The sequence below is a fragment of the Hypanus sabinus genome, chromosome 9, assembly GCF_030144855.1.
Source record: "Hypanus sabinus isolate sHypSab1 chromosome 9, sHypSab1.hap1, whole genome shotgun sequence".
In the NCBI taxonomy this organism is placed as follows: domain Eukaryota; kingdom Metazoa; phylum Chordata; class Chondrichthyes; order Myliobatiformes; family Dasyatidae; genus Hypanus; species Hypanus sabinus.
In genome coordinates, this window is record NC_082714.1 from 79,039,246 (window position 1) to 79,057,044 (window position 17,799).

Consider the following 17,799-nt stretch of genomic DNA (forward strand, 5'->3'; position numbering starts at 1 on the left):
CTCCCCTAGAACAAGGTTGTAATCGACCCCCAGGACATCCCAAAAAGCCTGATAAAACTCTACACTCAGACCATCTAAGCCAGGGGATTTACCCCTCCGGAGTTGTCGAAGGGCAGTAGACAGCTCCTCCCCAGTGAGGGAGGCGTCCAGACGCGCTGCGTCATCTGGGCTGACCTTTGGCAAATCTTCCCAGACCTCACTGCACGCCCCCACATTTGACGGATCCGGTGAGAATAAGGACCGATAGAAAGTGCGGGTTTCTTTGATAATTTCGTCAGGATCCGTGATGGAGGAGCCATCAGCAGCCAGTAGCTCCACCAGCTGCTTTTGAACTCCCCGCCACTTCTCCAACGAGTAGAAGAAGGGTGAGCCGTAGTCCAAATCTTGCAGCATTTGGATCCACGACCTCACATACGCACCTCGGGACTGCTGAAGCTGCAGATTCCTGAGTGCATCCTTCTTCTCCTGGTATTCCTGCCACAGCTGTTGGTCTCCACTGGTCGGACCAAGACGGAACTCCAGGTCAAGCAACGCTCTCTCAAGCCGCTCAATCTCAGAGCCCCGCCTCTTTGTCGACCCCCTAGTGTACTCCCGACATGAAAACCGGATGTAGCCTTGCCCACATCCCACCACAGCTGTAGGGAGCCAAACTCTCTCCATCTCTCTCTCCAGGTGGCCCAGAATGCTCGGAATGTATCCCGGAATCGGCTGTTCTCCAGCAGCCGGTTGTTAAAGTGCCAATACCCGGATCCCACCCGAGGGTGCAGAGGAGTAAATTCCATCCACACAAGGTGATGATCCGAGAACGACACCGGCCGCATGGAGGACGCCGATACGCGGGAGACATAAGCCCGAGAGATATACAGGCGGTCTATCCGGGAACCCCCTCTCTAGATCTTCTGGAGAAGGCGCTAGAGTCAGGGTGAAGATTCCGCCAGCTGTCCACCAAGTCAAAGGAGCCGATTAGCTCCTTTAACCTTTTCGCCGATGCTGGGTCGCGTTGGAGGCCCGAGCGGTCCTCCACCTCGAGGGTACAGTTGAAGTCTCCCCTGAGGATGACGCAGTCCCCAGGATCGATGGAACTCAGCAAGGTGGACAGCTGACAGAATAGGTGCGTCTGCATCACCCCGCGCCTCGGAGCGTACACATTGATAAAATGTAACGGTACTCCATCCAGGCGCACAGCCAGGTGGAGCAGACGGCCGGGCACAACATCTTGGACTCCTACGATCTCTGGCCGGAAGGTTGGGGCGAACAGGATCGCCACCCCGCTAGAGTTGGAGCTAAGGTGACTCATGTAGACCCCGCCCTGCCACTGCAGGAGCCAAGCGGACTCGTCCCCCGGGGTGGTATGGGTTTCCTGCAGGAAACTCACCGCGTATCTCCCATCCCTGAGGACTGAGAGATTGTTAAACCTGCTGAGAGAGCCCCTGCTACTGTTTACATTGAGACTAGCTATGGTAAGCTTCATGTCGGGAGCACACTAGGCCTCAGCACCAGTCCCCTTCCCACTGAGAGCGATGGCGCCCTCAGCCGCACTATCCCGAAGAAAACCAAGAATATCCTTTGCTTTCCGGGCCCGACTGCTACCATCGCTTCCCTGTGACCCACCATCTCCCGAAGGAGCGAGGCTGCTTTTCATCCTGATGTCCCGCACCAGGTCATCCAGGAAGGATTTCAGCTGCCGCCCGTCATTCCCCGACACAGCATTCCCCTTCCCCTTCCCCTTCCGTCTGAGGATGACCCTCAGGGACTTCACCAGCCTCGGCATGCTAGGCCAGCGAAGCGAGGCCGATGCTTTGCACCCATGGAGGAGTGAATAAACTCTCTGATCTCCTCCACAGGTATCAATGGGGATTTCTCTGGAGGGGTGAGGATGTCCATTGTCTCGCTGTCAAATGAATCCCCCTCACTGCAGACAGATCCCCCACCATCCTCCTCAGGTGGTGTATAAGGTGGCTGCCCCTGTAACCTACACTGTACAGCGGGTACCTCCCTCATACCTTCCCACTCCACCGTCGCATCAGTCTTACCCACAGTTGCGACGATGGAGGGAAAATCCCAAGGGACTCCCTGCAGGCCATTAGTTGATGGGGTCAGCATGCAGGGTATATCACCCTCCCCAGGAGTCAGGCATGAAGGGGACCCCAGCAGCTCTGGCCCAAGGGATTCACCGGCAGCCTGATGCTGACTGTGAGAGAGCCTGGTCTCCTCTCCACTTGTACTACTTAATACGTTTCCCTCCAGGGAGTCGCTTACTGCTAAGTCCTGGGTGGAGGGCTCCAGGTCTGTTTCAGGCCCAGCACTAGCTTCATGCACAACCACACCACCCACCACAGGACTGGTGGCTACATCTGGGGATTCAGGGTTAGACACAACTTCCACCCGGATCCCCACCCCTTTCTGGGTCTCCCCCTCATCTGCATTCTCTGCCCTCTTGGGGGAACAATCCCATCTCCTCTTCAAGCCGGAGGAGCACACAGGTGTGGAATTCACCGACAGCGCGGTACTCTCCGCTCCTATCGCCCCGTCCAACCGTACGCTTCCCCGAGCCTCCCTCTCCACCTCAGGGCAAATGGGCATGAGCTCTGCGGTCTCGGGGGCCGACTTCTTCACGTGTTTCGACTTCTTCCTCGCTTTCTTGCCCCGCACAGACTCCACCCCGTCCCTCGCCTGAACCTCCCCGCACATAGCCCCAGGATCATCCGCCTGAACCACAGGGGTAGGAGCAGAGACTGGAACAGATGTAGGAACAGGGACAGGGGTAGAGACAGGGTCAGGGGCAGGAGCAGGGGCCAGCACAGGTGTAGGAGCAGGGATGGGATCAGGGGCAGAGGTAGCTGGGGCACTGGTTCCCGAAGTGGACTCTCTGGGTTTTCGGGTGTTCGAACAGTCCCTCCGAAAGTGCCCCACCTCCCCGCACGCATGGCACCGTGGGCGCTCAGAACTCTAATACACCTGATAATCTACCCCCTCGTGCCGGACAGTAAACCGGCCCTCAACTTCGTCCTCCTTTTCCAGCTTCATGAATACCTGTCGCCGGAAAGAGATTACGGTCCGGAGGGTGCGCCTCCTGAATTTGTGCCGGATGGCAGTTATCTCTGACCGTACTTGCCCCAAGCGGGCCAGTGCGGGAAGCAGGTCCTCGTTGGGGATGAAAGGCTGTACGTGACCGAGGACGATGCGCTGTGTGGGAGCTGTCACTAGCTCCATCGGTAAAAAGATGTTCTCCACCGTGATCCCTCTACTGAGGGCCCGATGCACCAACTCATCATTCCTCAGGTAAAACACCGCCTTCCCGAACTCCTTCTCAGCGGCCAAAACACCATCTCTCCCCTACAAGTCCTCCATGGCCTCCGCGCACTTTTCCAGCGTAGTTCCAGTTCGCAAAATACATTGCACCCCGCGTTCAACTTTCACCGTCCGAAACAGGGCGTTGTTCGAGGCCGGAGAGGCAGCCGCCTTTGCATAACTCCCCGAAGGCCTGCGACTCCCCGCAGACTGGTCCGGCATGTTACTTGTGTGTCCGAATCGAGAAAGATACGGTGGTGCTGGTTATAAAGACCTGGAGCGAATTGAGTAACTGGCGGGAAAAGTTTGTACTCGACGGTACCTTGCTGGCTTGGCGCCAGAAATTCCAACGCCAGGAAAGGCTCCGTGAGTCCTGTAGAAACTTCCAGGCCGTGAGAGGTCGAGACGTCTCAAACGACGGTTCGGCTCCAACACCGAACGAGAATCCCGACGATAGAGATGGAAGGAGGTTGCCCTGATGTCAGTGGGGGCAAACAACGTCGTTTGCCTCCGGTTTTTGGAGCGAACCTGCTTCCTGGCGAGTTGCCAGCGGCCATAGCTGGGTGCTACGCAGTTCGAAGCCGTCAACGAACCACATCCAAACTGGCAGAAAAACTCCGAACGAAGCTTCCACTCTAAACCAGCCGCTCACTTAGATGTTCAAGAGACGTTTCAAACCAATTTCCAAGTAATTCAAGACCTTCACAAAGTAGTTTTTCCCCGATTTCTCCCAGCACAATCAGAACAGCTCCACTCAGTGTCTGACCCCGGGAGTGTGTGATGGGACAGTGTGGAGGGAGCTTCACTCTGTGTCTGACCCCGGGAGTGTGTGATGGGACGGTGTGGAGGGAGCTTCACTCTGTGTCTGACCCCGGGAGTGTGTGATGGGACAGTGTGGAGGGAGTTTCACTCTGTGTCTGACCCTGGGAGTGTGTGATGGGACAGTGTAGAGGGAGCTTCACTCTGTGTCTGACCCCGGGAGTGTGTGATGGGACAGTGTGGAGGGAGTTTCACTCTGTGTCTGACCCCGGGAGTGTGTGATGGGACAGTGTGGAGGGAGTTTCACTCTGTGTCTGACCCCGGGAGTATGTGATGGGACGGTGTGGAGGGAGTCTCACTCTGTGTCTGACCCCGGGAGTGTGTGATGGGACGGTGTGGAGGGAGTTTCACTCTGTGTCTGACCCCGGGAGTGTGTGATGGGACAGTGTGGAGGGAGTTTCACTCTGTGTCTGACCCCGGGAGTGTGTGAATGGACAGTGTAGAGGGAGTCTCACTCTGTGTCTGACCCCAGGAGTGTGTGATGGGATGGTGTGGAGGGAGCTTCACTCTGTGTCTGACCCCGGGAGTGTGTGATGGGACGGTGTGGAGGGAGTTTCACTCTGTGTCTGACCCCGGGAGTGTGTGATGGGACAGTGTGGAGGGAGTTTCACTCTGTGTCTGACCCCGGGAGTATGTGATGGGACGGTGTGGAGGAAGTTTCACTCTGTGTCTGACCCCGGGAGTGTGTGATGGGACGGTGTGGAGGAAGTTTCACTCTGTGTCTGACCCCGGGAGTGTGTGATGGGACGGTGTAGAGGGAGATTCACTCTGTGTCTGACCCCGGGAGTGTGTGGTGGGACTGTGTAGAGGAAGTTTCACTCTGTATCTGACCCCGGGAGTGTGTGATGGGACGGTGTGGAGGGAGTTTCACTCTGTGTCTGACCCCGGGAGTGTGTGATGGGACTGTGTAGAGGAAGTTTCACTCTGTATCTGACCCCGGGAGTGTGTGATGGGACGGTGTGGAGGGAGTTTCACTGAGTCTGACCCTGGGGGTGTGTGATGGGATGGTGTGGAGGGAGTTTCACTGAGTCTGACCCCGGGAGTGTGTGATGGGACGGTGTGGAGGGAGATTCACTCGGTGTCTGACCCCGGGAGTGTGGGATGGGACGGTGTGGAGGGAGTTTCACTCTGTGTCTGACCCCGGGAGTGTGTGATGGGACAGTGTAGAGGGAGCTTCACTCTGTGTCTGACCCCGGGAGTGTGTTATGGGATGGTGTAGAGGGAGTTTCACTGAGTCTGACCCCGGGAGTGTGTGATGGGACAGTGTGGAGGGTGATTCACTCTGTGTCTGACCCCGGGAGTGTGAGATGGGACGGTGTGGAGGGAGTTTCACTCTGTGTCTGACCCCGGGAGTGTGTGATGGGACAGTGTGGAGGGAGTTTCACTCTGTGTCTGACCCCGGGAGTGTGTGAATGGACAGTGTAGAGGGAGTCTCACTCTGTGTCTGACCCCAGGAGTGTGTGATGGGATGGTGTGGAGGGAGCTTCACTCTGTGTCTGACCCCGGGAGTGTGTGATGGGACGGTGTGGAGGGAGTTTCACTCTGTGTCTGACCCCGGGAGTGTGTGATGGGACAGTGTGGAGGGAGTTTCACTGAGTCTGACCCCGGGAGTGTGTGATGGGACGGTATGGAGGGAGTTTCACTGAGTGTGACCCTGGGGGTGTGGGATGGGACGGTGCAGACGGTGTCAGAGACCGGTTGCCTCAGTCCGAATTTCGGCTCACCCGGTGCAGGCGGGCTGCGCAGGTAGATCTCCTCGCTGTACTCTCCGTGGCCGGCCTTGTTGAAGCCGCGCACCCGGAGTGCGTAGACGCGATCGGTGTCCAGGTGCCCGACTACGGCCCCCGTGCCCCGCACCTCCTCAATGCGCTGCCAGCGGCTCCGGGGATCCTTGGCCGGAAGGTCGGCCTGCCGGTACTCCACATCGTAGTGCCAGGCTGCCGCGGAGTCTCGCGGCAGCCGCCAGCAGAGGTAGATCTGGTCATAGGCGTAGGTGCGCTGCGTGTCGATCACCGGCGCGTCCGGCACTGCGGGACAGAAGGTAAGCAGAGTCAGGCAACGATCGAGTCCAGTCGGTTCCACTCACTTCATTCTCCTCACATCCCCAACAACTCTTCACCAATGCTAGCCCTCAGCCACAGACCAGGGCCACAGTTGACCTGGGGATGGTTGTGTGGCAAGGCTTCACTGGGCCAGGAGGGCCCATTACCTCCAAACAAAATAAAAACTGGGAACATAATGAATCAATCAGCTCCTCATTCCCCCTCCATCACTGATCTTCCCCTCTGTCACTCTGCTGCTCCGACCCACCTCCCTCCAGTCAGGGAGCCTTTGAAACCTGGGGACATATTCCCAGTTTGTGGGGATGTTACTGCAACTTCCAGTCACAAGATGAGATGCAGTTTGGGTATTGTACAGCAGGAAACCAGGTCGTTCGGCCCATCCAAAGCATGCCTACCATCCATTCCCAACCCTATTTACTCCCATTCCTCTCTCCTCACATTATCCCATTCCAGATTCCAGCCCCAGCCACACATCAGCAGGGTGACATACAATGGTCCATTAACCCCACGTATTATTGGGACATGGGAGGGAACCAGAGCACCGGGGGGCAGGGGAACCCGCGTGGTCAGAGGGAGAACACGCAAGCATCCAAGGTGGGCATTGAACCCAGCTCTCTGGAGCATGAGCCGACAGCTCTACCTGCTGCATGACTGGGCTTCCAACGTCACACACTTCTGGCTCAAGACCTAAGCCTGAAAGCTGGCTGTGTTTAGTGCTGGTTAAGGCCTTGACATCCCAACACCCGGTCCCCCAGCATCAACAACCCAGGGGTCAGAGGCTGGGGAGTCTTCCAGTGAGAGACTCACCTCTCAACATCTGAAAGTCTCTCGCCTGTCTACAAGGCACAGGTCAGGAGAATGACAGGACACTCTCCAACTCCCTGGGTGGAGTTAGTCCATGGACTCAACATCCAACACATTACCTCCTCCCCCATCAACAAGGCACAAGTCAGGAGAATGACAGGACACTCTCCACTTCCCTGGGTGGAGTTAGTCTATGCACTCAACATCCAACACATTACAAGGCACAGGTCAGGAGTGTGACGGGACATTCCCCACTTCCCTGGGTGGAGTTAGTCCATGCACTCAACATCCGCCACATTAGCTCTCCCCCATCTACAAGGCACAGGTCAGGAGTGTGACAGGACACCCTCCACTTCCAACTTATACATATTATACAAATCAAAAATAACTGTGGGTGAGGAACGGATTCATTGGGAACAGCCCAAAGACCACTCAATTATTCCTCTCTTATCCTCAATGCAATAACAACGTTCAATGCATGCTAATACCCCACCTCCAACCCTTTAACCTCTCACGTATCAGATTTATGTTCTCTTCTCCCCCTCCCATCGATCGGAAGACACAGAAACCCGACAGCAAGTACCTCTAGGTTCAAGGGCAACTTCTACCCGTTAGACTCTTGTCACCCAGCACTCTGTTTAAACAGATCTTACCCTGCACATCGCTATTAAACTTTGCCCCTCTGACTTTAAAGTTGTGCCCAACTAGTATCTGACACTTCTGGCTTTGCTTTTCAACCTGATAAACTTCTAACAGGCCTCCCGTCAGCCTCCACCATTACATCGATTTCTCCAGCCTCTCCTTATAGGTCATAACCTCTAATCCGGACCGCATCCTGCTGATCCCCCCCCCTAAAGCTTCCAGACCCTTCCTGTAATGTGGAGACCAGAACTGAATGTATTACCCTCAATGTGGCCTGAAGTGTTATAAAGCTCTAATTTTTTTTTTAAAAAAAGCTGTGATTAGACGATGTGTTGAACATTTCTGTATCCCACTCTAACAATTCAACACCTGGACCAGGAGCTGATGCAGGTGTGAGACAGTTCTGAACTGGGCTATATTTAGAATGTTCTCCAAAACCAAAGCTGCAGATGTTCTGAACACGGTCATGCACACACGTGCAAACTCAGTCCTGTGATGCCAGCTCAGGGGGCAAGCAGCACCTGGATTCAGACCCTGACCAACGCAGTCCTCTCCCTCAGAGACTGACTCGGTGTCTGACCCGCGAGTGTGTGATGGGACGGTGTGGAGGGAGTTTCACTCTGTGTCTGACCCCGGGAGTGTGTGATGGGACAGTGTGGAGGGAGTTTCACTCTGTGTCTGACCCCGGGAGTGTGTGATGGGACGGTGTGGAGGGAGTTTCACTCTGTGTCTGACCCCGGGAGTGTGTGATGGGACGGTGTGGAGGGAGATTAACTCTGTGTCTGACCCCGGGAGTGTGTGATGGGACGGTGTGGAGGGAGATTCACTCTGTGTCTGACCCCGGGAGTGTGTGATGGGACGGTGTGGAGGGAGATTCACTCTGTGTCTGACCCCGGGAGTGTGTGATGGGACGGTGTGGAGGGAGTTTCACTCTGTGTCTGACACTTTTTTTTATATTACAAAATCCTTTATTACAAATATTGGTGCTATACAATATATACAAAACAGTGGCAAACACAATTACTGCACTACAAATAGACAATAGACATTACACCAGAATGTTGCCATCCCTATCCACGATGGCAGTCACACTCCGCGAAGCCCAACAGTCTCGAAACTCCTCTAAGGCCGCTGTGGACTGCGCGTGTTCTTTTTCAATATTTACCCGGGCACGAACATACCCCCTAAACATTGCCAGGCAGTCTGCCCGGGGAGATCCTCCCGCCACCCGTTTCCAAGACCCACGGATGGCGGATTTCGCCAGCCCCAGGAGCAAGTTGACTAGGACATCCTCATCCCTCCTTGCCCCCTTCCTTACTGGATGACCATATATAAACAGAGTGGGACTAAAATGCAGCCAGAAGGTGAGAAGCAGCCCACGCAAATATGCAAAAAGAGGCTGCAGCCTCACACACTCCATGTACATGTGGTACACAGTCTCCTCCAGCCTGCAGAAGTGGCATGTGGGTGGGAGATCCATGTACAAACTGAAGAACTTATTGCAGGGCACCGCTCTATGCAGCACCCTCCAGCCGAGATCCCCCAGGTGCATGGGAAGAACCCCCTCATAGAGTGACTTCCAGTGGGGACCCTCCTCACCTCCGGGTGGAAAGACCGACCGCCATGGCGTGTCGGGACGGTGGACAAGGGCAAGGAAGTGGAGGATGTGGAGTAGCAGCCCATATAAATACCTCCTACTTGCATCCCTGAATGGGACTGTGGGTATCGATGAGAGACGGCTCAAGTTGTGTGGACATGGCTCCCGGAGAAGATTGCGGGGTCTGGGCCCGACCAGCAGCTCGGCCTGAGTCGGTCCACACAACTGAGCAGCATCGACACCCACTGAGGTAGTACAAGGGTCGGCCAGGACTCTGCCCTCTGACAGAGGAGGGGATTCCCGGCCTGAGGCAACCACGTTCCAGACTCTCAGTAGGTCCTGATAGAAGCCGGGCAGACTCCGCAAAGCAGCATGGCTGATGCCCGCCGGTGGTAGCCGCATGTCTTCGTGAAGACAGCAGCCCCTCCGGAGGAAGAAAGTCGCCAAGACGTGCCACCTGGGAGGGTGCTCGGCGTACAGGAATCTCTGCAGAGTCCTGAGGCGGAGAGCCGCCAGCTGCGTTCGGACGCACACCAGCGACTGTCCGCCCTCTCCCACTGGGAGACAAGACTGCTGCAGAGACCCAGTGTTTCCTGTTGCCCCAGAAGAAGTCCACTAACTTCCTCTGCAGTCTTGCAACAAACGGGGCAGGAGGGGCCAAGGTGACCATCCGATACCACAACATGGAGGCCACCAGCTGGTTTATGACCACCACCCTGCCTCGATAGGAAAGCACCCTGAGAAGGCCTGACCAGCGCCCCAGCCGGGCCATGACTTTTGTCTCCAGGTCCTGCCAGTTCGCCAGCCAGGTCTCCCCAGAAGGACTCAGGTAGACTCCCAGATAGAGGAGATGCCTAGTACTCCACTCAAAAGCTCTCATCTCCTCCGGCAGGGAGTCCACCTGCCACTGACCCACTAAGAGTCCGGAACATTTTGCCCAGTTGATCCTGGAAGAGGATGCCGCCGAGAAAACGTCTTGGCACTCGCGCATCCTCCGCAGGTCATTAGGATCTGTCAGCATGAGGAGTACATCATCGGCATAGGCCGAGAGGACGACCTCCATGTCCGGTTCACACAGAACCAGACCTGTCAGCCTTCGCCGTAGGAGGCTCAGGAATGGCTCGACACAGATCGCATACAATTGACCGGACATGGGGCATCCCTGACGTACTCCTCTCCTGAAGGGAATGGGTGCTGCCAGTGATCCATTGACCTTAACAAGGCACTCTGCGGCAGAGTAGAGGAGCTGAACTCGAGCCACAAAGTGTGGTCCGAGCCCAAAAGCCTGCAGAGTGCCCACCAGGAAACTGTGGTCTACCCGGTCAAACGCCTTCTCCTGGTCAAGAGAAAGAAACGCTGCCCGGGACCCAGTCTCCTGGTGCAGGTGGAGCAGGTCCTGTACTAGGTGGACATTGTCCTGGATGGAGCAGCCCGGGGCCATGTAAGATTGGTCAGGATGAATCAACTGTCCCAGTACTGAACCAAGACGGTTGGCCATTGCCCGGGTGAAGATCTTGTAGTCCGTGCACAAGAGGGAGACCGGGCGCCAGTTCTTTAGCAGGCGGAGGTCTCCCTTCTTGGGCAGCAGGACCACAACAGCTCTCCGCCATGAGAGGGGCATTTCCCCGGTGGCTAGGCTCTCCCCTAGAACAAGGCTGTAATCGACCCCCAGGACATCCCAAAAAGCCTGATAAAACTCTACACTCAGACCATCTAAGCCAGGGGATTTACCCCTCCGGAGTTGCCGAAGGGCAGTAGACAGCTCCTCCCCAGTCAGGGAGGCGTCCAGACGCGCTGCATCATCTGGGCTGACCTTTGGCAAATCTTCCCAGACCTCACTGCACGCCCCCGCATTTGATGGATCCGGTGAGAATAAGGACCGATAGAAAGTGCGGACTTCTTTGATAATTTCGTCAGGATCCGTGATGGAGGAGCCATCAGCAGCCAGTAGCTCCACCAGCTGCTTTTGAACTCCCTGCCACTTCTCCAACGAGTAGAAGGGTGAGCCGCGGTCCAAATCTTGCAGCATTTGGATCCGCGACCTCACATACGCACCTCGGGACTGCTGAAGCTGCAGATTCCTGAGTGCGTCCTTCTTCTCCTGGTATTCCTGCCACATTTGATGGTCTCCACTGGTCGGACCAAGACGGGATTCCAGGTCAAGCAACGCACTCTCAAGCCGCTCAATCTCAGAGCCCCGCCTCTTTGTCGACCCCCTAGTGTACTCCGGACATAAAAACCGGATGTGGGCCTTGTCCACATCCCACCACAGTCGTAGGGAGCCAAACTCTCTCCGTCTCCCTCTCCAGGTGGCCCAGAACGCTTGGAATGGATCCCGGAATTGGCTGTCCTCCAGAAGCCGGTTGTTAAAGTGCCAATACCCAGACCCCACCTGAGGGTGCAGAGGAGTAAATTCCATCCACACAAGGTGATGATCCGAGCACGACACCGGCCGCATGGAGGACGCCGACACGCGGGAGACATAAGCCCGAGAGATATACAGGCGGTCTATCCGGGAACCCCCTCTCTAGATCTTCTGGAGAAGGCGCTAGAGTCAGGGTGAAGATTCCGCCAGCTGTCCACCAAGTCAAAGGAGCCGACTAGCTCCTTTAACCTTTTCGCCGATGGTGGGTCGCGTTGGAGGCCCGAACGGTCCTCCACCTCGAGTGTACAGTTGAAGTCTCCCCCGAGGATGACGCAGTCCCCAGGATCGATGGAACTCAGCAAGGTGGACAGCTGACAGAATAGGCGCGTCTGCATCACCCCGTGCCTCGGAGCGTACACGTTGATAAAATGTAACGGTACTCCATCCAGGCGCACAGCCAGGTGGAGCAGACGGCCGGGCACAACATCTTGGACTCCTACGATCTCTGGCCGGAAGGTTGGGGCCAACAGGATCGCCACCCCACTAGAGTTGGAGCTAAGGTGACTCATGTAGACCCCGCCCTGCCACTCCAGGAGCCAAGCGGACTCGTCCCCCGGGGTGGTATGGGTTTCCTGCAGGAAACTCACCGCATATCTCCCATCCCTGAGGACTGAGAGATTGTTAAACCTGCGGAGAGAGCCCCTGCTACTGTTTACATTGAGACTAGCTATGGTAAGCTTCATGTCGGGAGCACACTAGGCCTCAGCACCAGTCCCCTTCCCACTGAGAGCGATGGCGCCCTCAGCCGCACTCTCCCGAAGAAAACCAAGAATATTCTTTGCTTTCCAGGCCCGACTGCTACCATCGCTACCCTGTGACCCACCATCTCCCGAAGGAGCGAGGCTGCTTTTCATCCTGATGTCCCGCACCAGGTCATCCAGGAAGGATTTCAGCTGCCGCCCGTCATTCCCCGACACAGCATTCCCCTTCCCCTTCCCCTTCCGTCTGAGGATGACCCTCAGGGACTTCACCAGCCTCGGCATGCTAGGCCAGCGAAGCGAGGCTCGTTTAGGCCGATGCTTTGCACCAACGGAGGAGTGAATAAACTCTCTGATCTCCTCCACAGGTATCAATGGGGACTTCTCTGGAGGGGTGAGGATGTCCATTGTCTCGCTGTCAAATGAATCCCCCTCACTGCAGACAGATCCCCCACCGTCCTCCTCAGGTGGTGTATAAGGTGGCTGCCCCTGTAACCTACACTGCACAGCAGGTACCTCCCCTATACCTTCCCGCTCCACCGTCGCATCAGTCTTACCCACAGTTGCGACGATGGAGGGAAAATCCCAAGGGACTCCCTGCAGGCCATTAGTTGATGGGGTCAGCATGCAGGGTATATCACCCTCCCCAGGAGTCAGGCATGAAGGGGACCCCAGCAGCTCTGGCCCAAGGGATTCACCGGCAGCCTGATGCTGACTGTGAGAGAGCCTGGTCTCCTCTCCACTTGTACTACTTAATACGTTTCCCTCCAGGGAGGCGCTGACTGCTAAGTCCTGTGTGGAGGACTCCAGGTCTGTTTCAGGTGCGCAAACAGGCCCAGCACTAGCTTCATGCACAACCACACCACCCACCACAGGACTGGTGGCTACATCTGGGGATTCAGGGTTAGACACAACTTCCACCCGGATCCCCACCCCTTTCTGGGACTCCCCCTCATCTGCATTCTCTGCCCTCTTGGGGGAACAATCCCATCTCCTCTTCAAGCCGGAGGAGCACACAGGTGTGGAATTCACCGACAGCGCGGTACTCTCCGCTCCTATCGCCCCGTCCAACCGTACGCTTCCCCGAGCCTCCCTCTCCACCTCAGGGCAAATGGGCGTGAGCTCTGCGGTCTCGGGGGCCGACTTCTTCACGTGTTTCGACTTCTTCCTCGCTTTCTTGCCCCGCACAGACTCCACCCCGTCCCTCGCCTGAACCTCCCCGCACATAGCCCCAGGATCATCCGCCTGAACCACAGGGGTAGGAGCAGAGACTGGAACAGATGTAGGAACAGGGACAGGGGTAGAGACAGGGTCAGGGGCAGGAGCAGGGGCCAGCACAGGTGTAGGAGCAGGGATGGGATCAGGGGCAGAGGTAGCTGGGGCACTGGTTCCCTAAGTGGACTCTCTGGGTTTTCGGGTGTTCGGACAGTCCCTCCGAAAGTGCCCCACCTCCCCGCACGCATGGCACCGTGGGCGCTCAGAGCTCCAATACACCTGATAATCTACCCCCTCGTGCCAGACAGTAAACCGGCCCTCAACTTCATCCTCCCTTTCCAGTTTCATGAATACCTGTCGCCGGAAAGAGATTACGGTCCGGAGGGTGCGCCTCCTGAATTTGTGCCTGACGGCAGTTATCTCTGACCGTACTTGCCCCAAGCGGGCCAGTGCGGGAAGCAGGTCCTCATTGGGGATGAAAGGCTGTACGTGACCGAGGACGATGCGTTGTGTGGGAGCTGTCACTAGCTCCATCGGTAAAAAGATGTTCTCCACCGTGATCCCTCTACTGAGGGCCCGATGCACCAACTCATCATTCCTCAGGTAAAACACCGCCTTCCTGAACTCTTTCTCAGCGGCCAAAACACCATCTCTCCCCAACAAGTCCTCCATAGCCTCCGCGCACTTTTCCAGGGTAGTTCCAGTTCGCAAAATACATTGCACCCCGCGTTCAACTTTCACCTTCCGAAACAGGGCGTTGTTCGAGGCCGGAGAGGCAGCCGCCTTTGCATAACTCCCCGAAGGCCTGCAACTCCCAGTAGACCGGTCCGGCATGTTACTTGTGTGTCCGAATCGAGAAAGATACGGTGGTGCTGGTTATAAAGTGCTGGAGCGAGTTGAGTAACTGGCGGGAAAAGTTTGTACTCGACGGTACCTTGCTGGCTCCGTGCCAGAAATTCCAACGCCAGGAAAGACTCCGTTAGTCCTGCAGAAACTCCAGGCCATAAGAGGTCGAGACGTCTCAAACGATGGTTCGGCTCCAACACCGAACGAGAATCCCGACGATAGAGATGGAAGGAGGTTGCCCCGATGTCAGTGGGGGCAAACAACATCGTTTGCCTCCGGTTTTTGCTTCCTGGCGAGTTGCCAGCCGCCACAGCAGAGTGCTCCGCAGTTCGAAGCCGTCAATGAACCCCGTCCAAACTGGCAGAAAAACTCCGAACGAAGCTTCCACTCTAAACCAGCCGCTCACTTAGATGTTCAAGGGACGTTGCAAACCAATTTCCAAGTAATTCAAGACCTTCATAAGTAGTTTTTCCCCGATTTCTCCCAACGCAATCAGAACAGCTCCACTCAGTGTCTGATCCCGGGAGTGTGTGATGGGACGGTGTGGAGGGAGTCTCACTCTGTGTCTGACCCCGGGAGTGTGTGATGGGACGGTGTGGAGGGAGTCTCACTCTGTGTCTGTCCCCGGGAGTGTGTGATGGGACGGTGTGTAGGGAGTTTCACTCTGTGTCTGACTCCGGGAGTGTGTGATGGGACGGTGTAGAGGGAGTTTCACTCTGTGTCTGACCCCGGGAGTGTGTGATGGGACGGTGTGGAGGGAGTTTCACTCTGTGTCTGACCCCGGGAGTGTGTGATGGGACGGTGTAGAGGGAGTTTCACTCTGTATCTGACCCCGGGAGTGTGTGATGGGACGGTGTAGAGGGAGTTTCACTCTGTGTCTGACTTTTTTTTTACAAAATTCCTTTAATACAAATATTGATGCTATACAATATATACAAAACAGTGACTAACACAATTACTTCACTACAAATAGACAATAGACATTACACCAGAATGTTGCCATCCCTATCTACGATGGCATTCACACTCCGCGGAGCCCAACGGTCTCGAAACTCCTCTAAGGCCGCTGTGGACTGTGCGTGTTCCTTTTCAATATTTACCCGGGCACGAACATACCCCTAAACATTGCCAGGCAGTCTGCCCGGGGAGATCCTCCCGCCACCCGTTTCCAAGACCCACGGATGGCGGACTTCGCCAGCCCCAGGAGCAAGTTGACTAGGACATCCTCATCCCTCCTTGCCCCCTTCCTTACTGGATGACCATATATAAACAGGGTGGGACTAAAATGCAGCCAGAAGGTGAGAAGCAGCCCACGCAAATATGCAAAAAGAGGCTGCAGCCTCACACACTCCATGTACATGTGGTACACGGTCTCCTCCAGCCCACAGAAATGACAGGCGGGTGAGAGATCCATGTACAAACTGAAGAACTTATTGCAGGGCACCGCTCTATGCAGCACCCTCCAGCCGAGATCCCCCAGGTGCATGGGAAGAACCCCGGCGTAAAGGGACTTCCAGTGGGGACCCTCCTCACCTCTGGGTGGAAGGACCGACCGCCATGGCGTGTCGGGACGGTGGACAAGGGCAAGGAAGTGGAGGATGTGGAGTAGCAGCCCATACAGATACCTCCTACTTGCATCCCTGAATGGGACTGTGGGTATCGATGAGAGACGGCTCAAGTTGTGTGGACATGGCTCCCGGAGAAGAGTGCGGGGTCTGGGCCCAACCAGCAGCTCGGCCTGAGTCGGTCCACACAACTGAGCCGCACCAACAGCCACTGAGGTAGGGCAAGGGCCGGCCAGGACCCCGCCCTTCGCCTGAGGAGGGGATTCCCGGCCTGAGGCGACCATGTTCCAGACTCTCAGTAGGTCCTGATAGAAGTTGGGCAAACTCCGCAAAGCAGCACGGCTGATGCCCGCTGGGGGTAGCCGCATGTCTTCGTGAAGACAGCAGCCCCTCCGGAGGAAGAAAGTCACCAACACGGGCCACCTGGGAGGGTGCTCGGCGTACAGGAATCTCTGCAGAGTCCTGAGGCGGAGAGCCGCCAGTCCCGTATGTACACACACCAATCACTATCCGCTCTCTCCCACGGGGAGACTCAAGACCGAAGCAGAGACCCTTAAACTGGGGAGGGTGCATGGAAGATTCACAAGGACATTGCCAGGACTGGATAAGGGGATACAGGATAGACTGGCACTGTTTTTCTTGGAGTGAAGGCAACCTTATGGAGGATTATAAAATCATGAGGGGTGAACGACCAGACTTTTTCAAGTCCGACTCTTCGTGACCTCTTGTGCCGTCGGGTCCACAGGGATTTCATGACCAGATATGGAAGTACTGCTGCTGCCCAGGCTGGGTTTGAACTCAGCACCATCTGCATGCCACTACACCACCAGCCGACCCTCCATGGGCGAAGGGAGTCTAAAACCAAGGGCACAGGTTTAGCGTGGGGCGGGGGGGGGAGTTTAAACAGGACTAGTGGGGTAAGTGGTCACTGGAACAAACAGCCAGAAGAAGTCGTTGAGACAGGTGCATTAACACTTCTGAATCGTTGAGCCAAAAAACCTGTTTCATGCTGTATGAATCTATGATTCAATTTCCCATGAGCTCCATCCCCAAAACCCCAGGAGCAAATCACTCCCACCAATCCTGAACCCCAATGTCCCTCCACAAATCCTCCCCGCACCCTCTTCAAATCCCAAATCCACAGCTGCCTGGCACCTGATGATGGACAGGCCTGCTTTCTGGTATGTGGGAGTGAGTGAGTGTAAGGGTGAATGTGAGAATGAGAGTGAGAGAGTAAGTGGAGTTGTGGAGAGGAAGAAAGGAGGGAGAGGGAGTGGGGACAGAAAGAGGTCGGGATGGAGAGAAGGGGAGGGAGAGAGGAAGGGGAATGTGAGAATGACAGTGAGAGAGTAAGTGGAGTTGTGGAGAGGAAGAAAGGAGGGAGAGGGAGTGGGGACAGAAAGAGGTCGGGATGGAGAGAAGGGGAGGGAGAGAGGAAGGGGAATGTGAGAATGAGAGTGAGAGAGTAAGTGGAGTTGTGGAGAGGAAGAAAGGAGGGAGAGGGAGTGGGGACAGAAAGAGGTCGGGATGGAGAGAAGGGGAGGGAGAGAGGAAGGGGAATGTGAGAATGAGAGTGAGAGAGTAAGTGGAGTTGTGGAGAGGAAGAAAGGAGGGAGAGGGAGTGGGGACAGAAAGAGGTCGGGATGGAGAGAAGGGGAGGGAGAGAGGAAGGGGAATGTGAGAATGACAGTGAGAGAGTAAGTGGAGTTGTGGAGAGGAAGAAAGGAGGGAGAGGGAGTGGGGACAGAAAGAGGTCGGGATGGAGAGAAGGGGAGGGAGAGAGGAAAGGGAGGGAGAGACAGAGAGAACCACTGGGTTTTCCAGATTATTCCTC

The 17,799-nt window shown here is 56.0% G+C and overlaps 1 protein-coding gene across 2 annotated transcripts in view; it reads right to left on the reverse strand.

Annotated features, from left to right (window-relative positions):
- LOC132399515 (tripartite motif-containing protein 46-like) overlaps nucleotides 1-17,799 on the reverse strand; it is a 185,320-nt gene that overhangs the window by 14,252 nt on the left and 153,269 nt on the right. For both annotated transcript variants that reach the window (XM_059979970.1, XM_059979969.1), the window contains exon 8: nucleotides 5,835-6,137. In XM_059979970.1, the coding sequence (XP_059835953.1) occupies nucleotides 5,835-6,137 (303 nt within the window). The remainder of the gene's footprint in view (nucleotides 1-5,834; nucleotides 6,138-17,799) is intronic.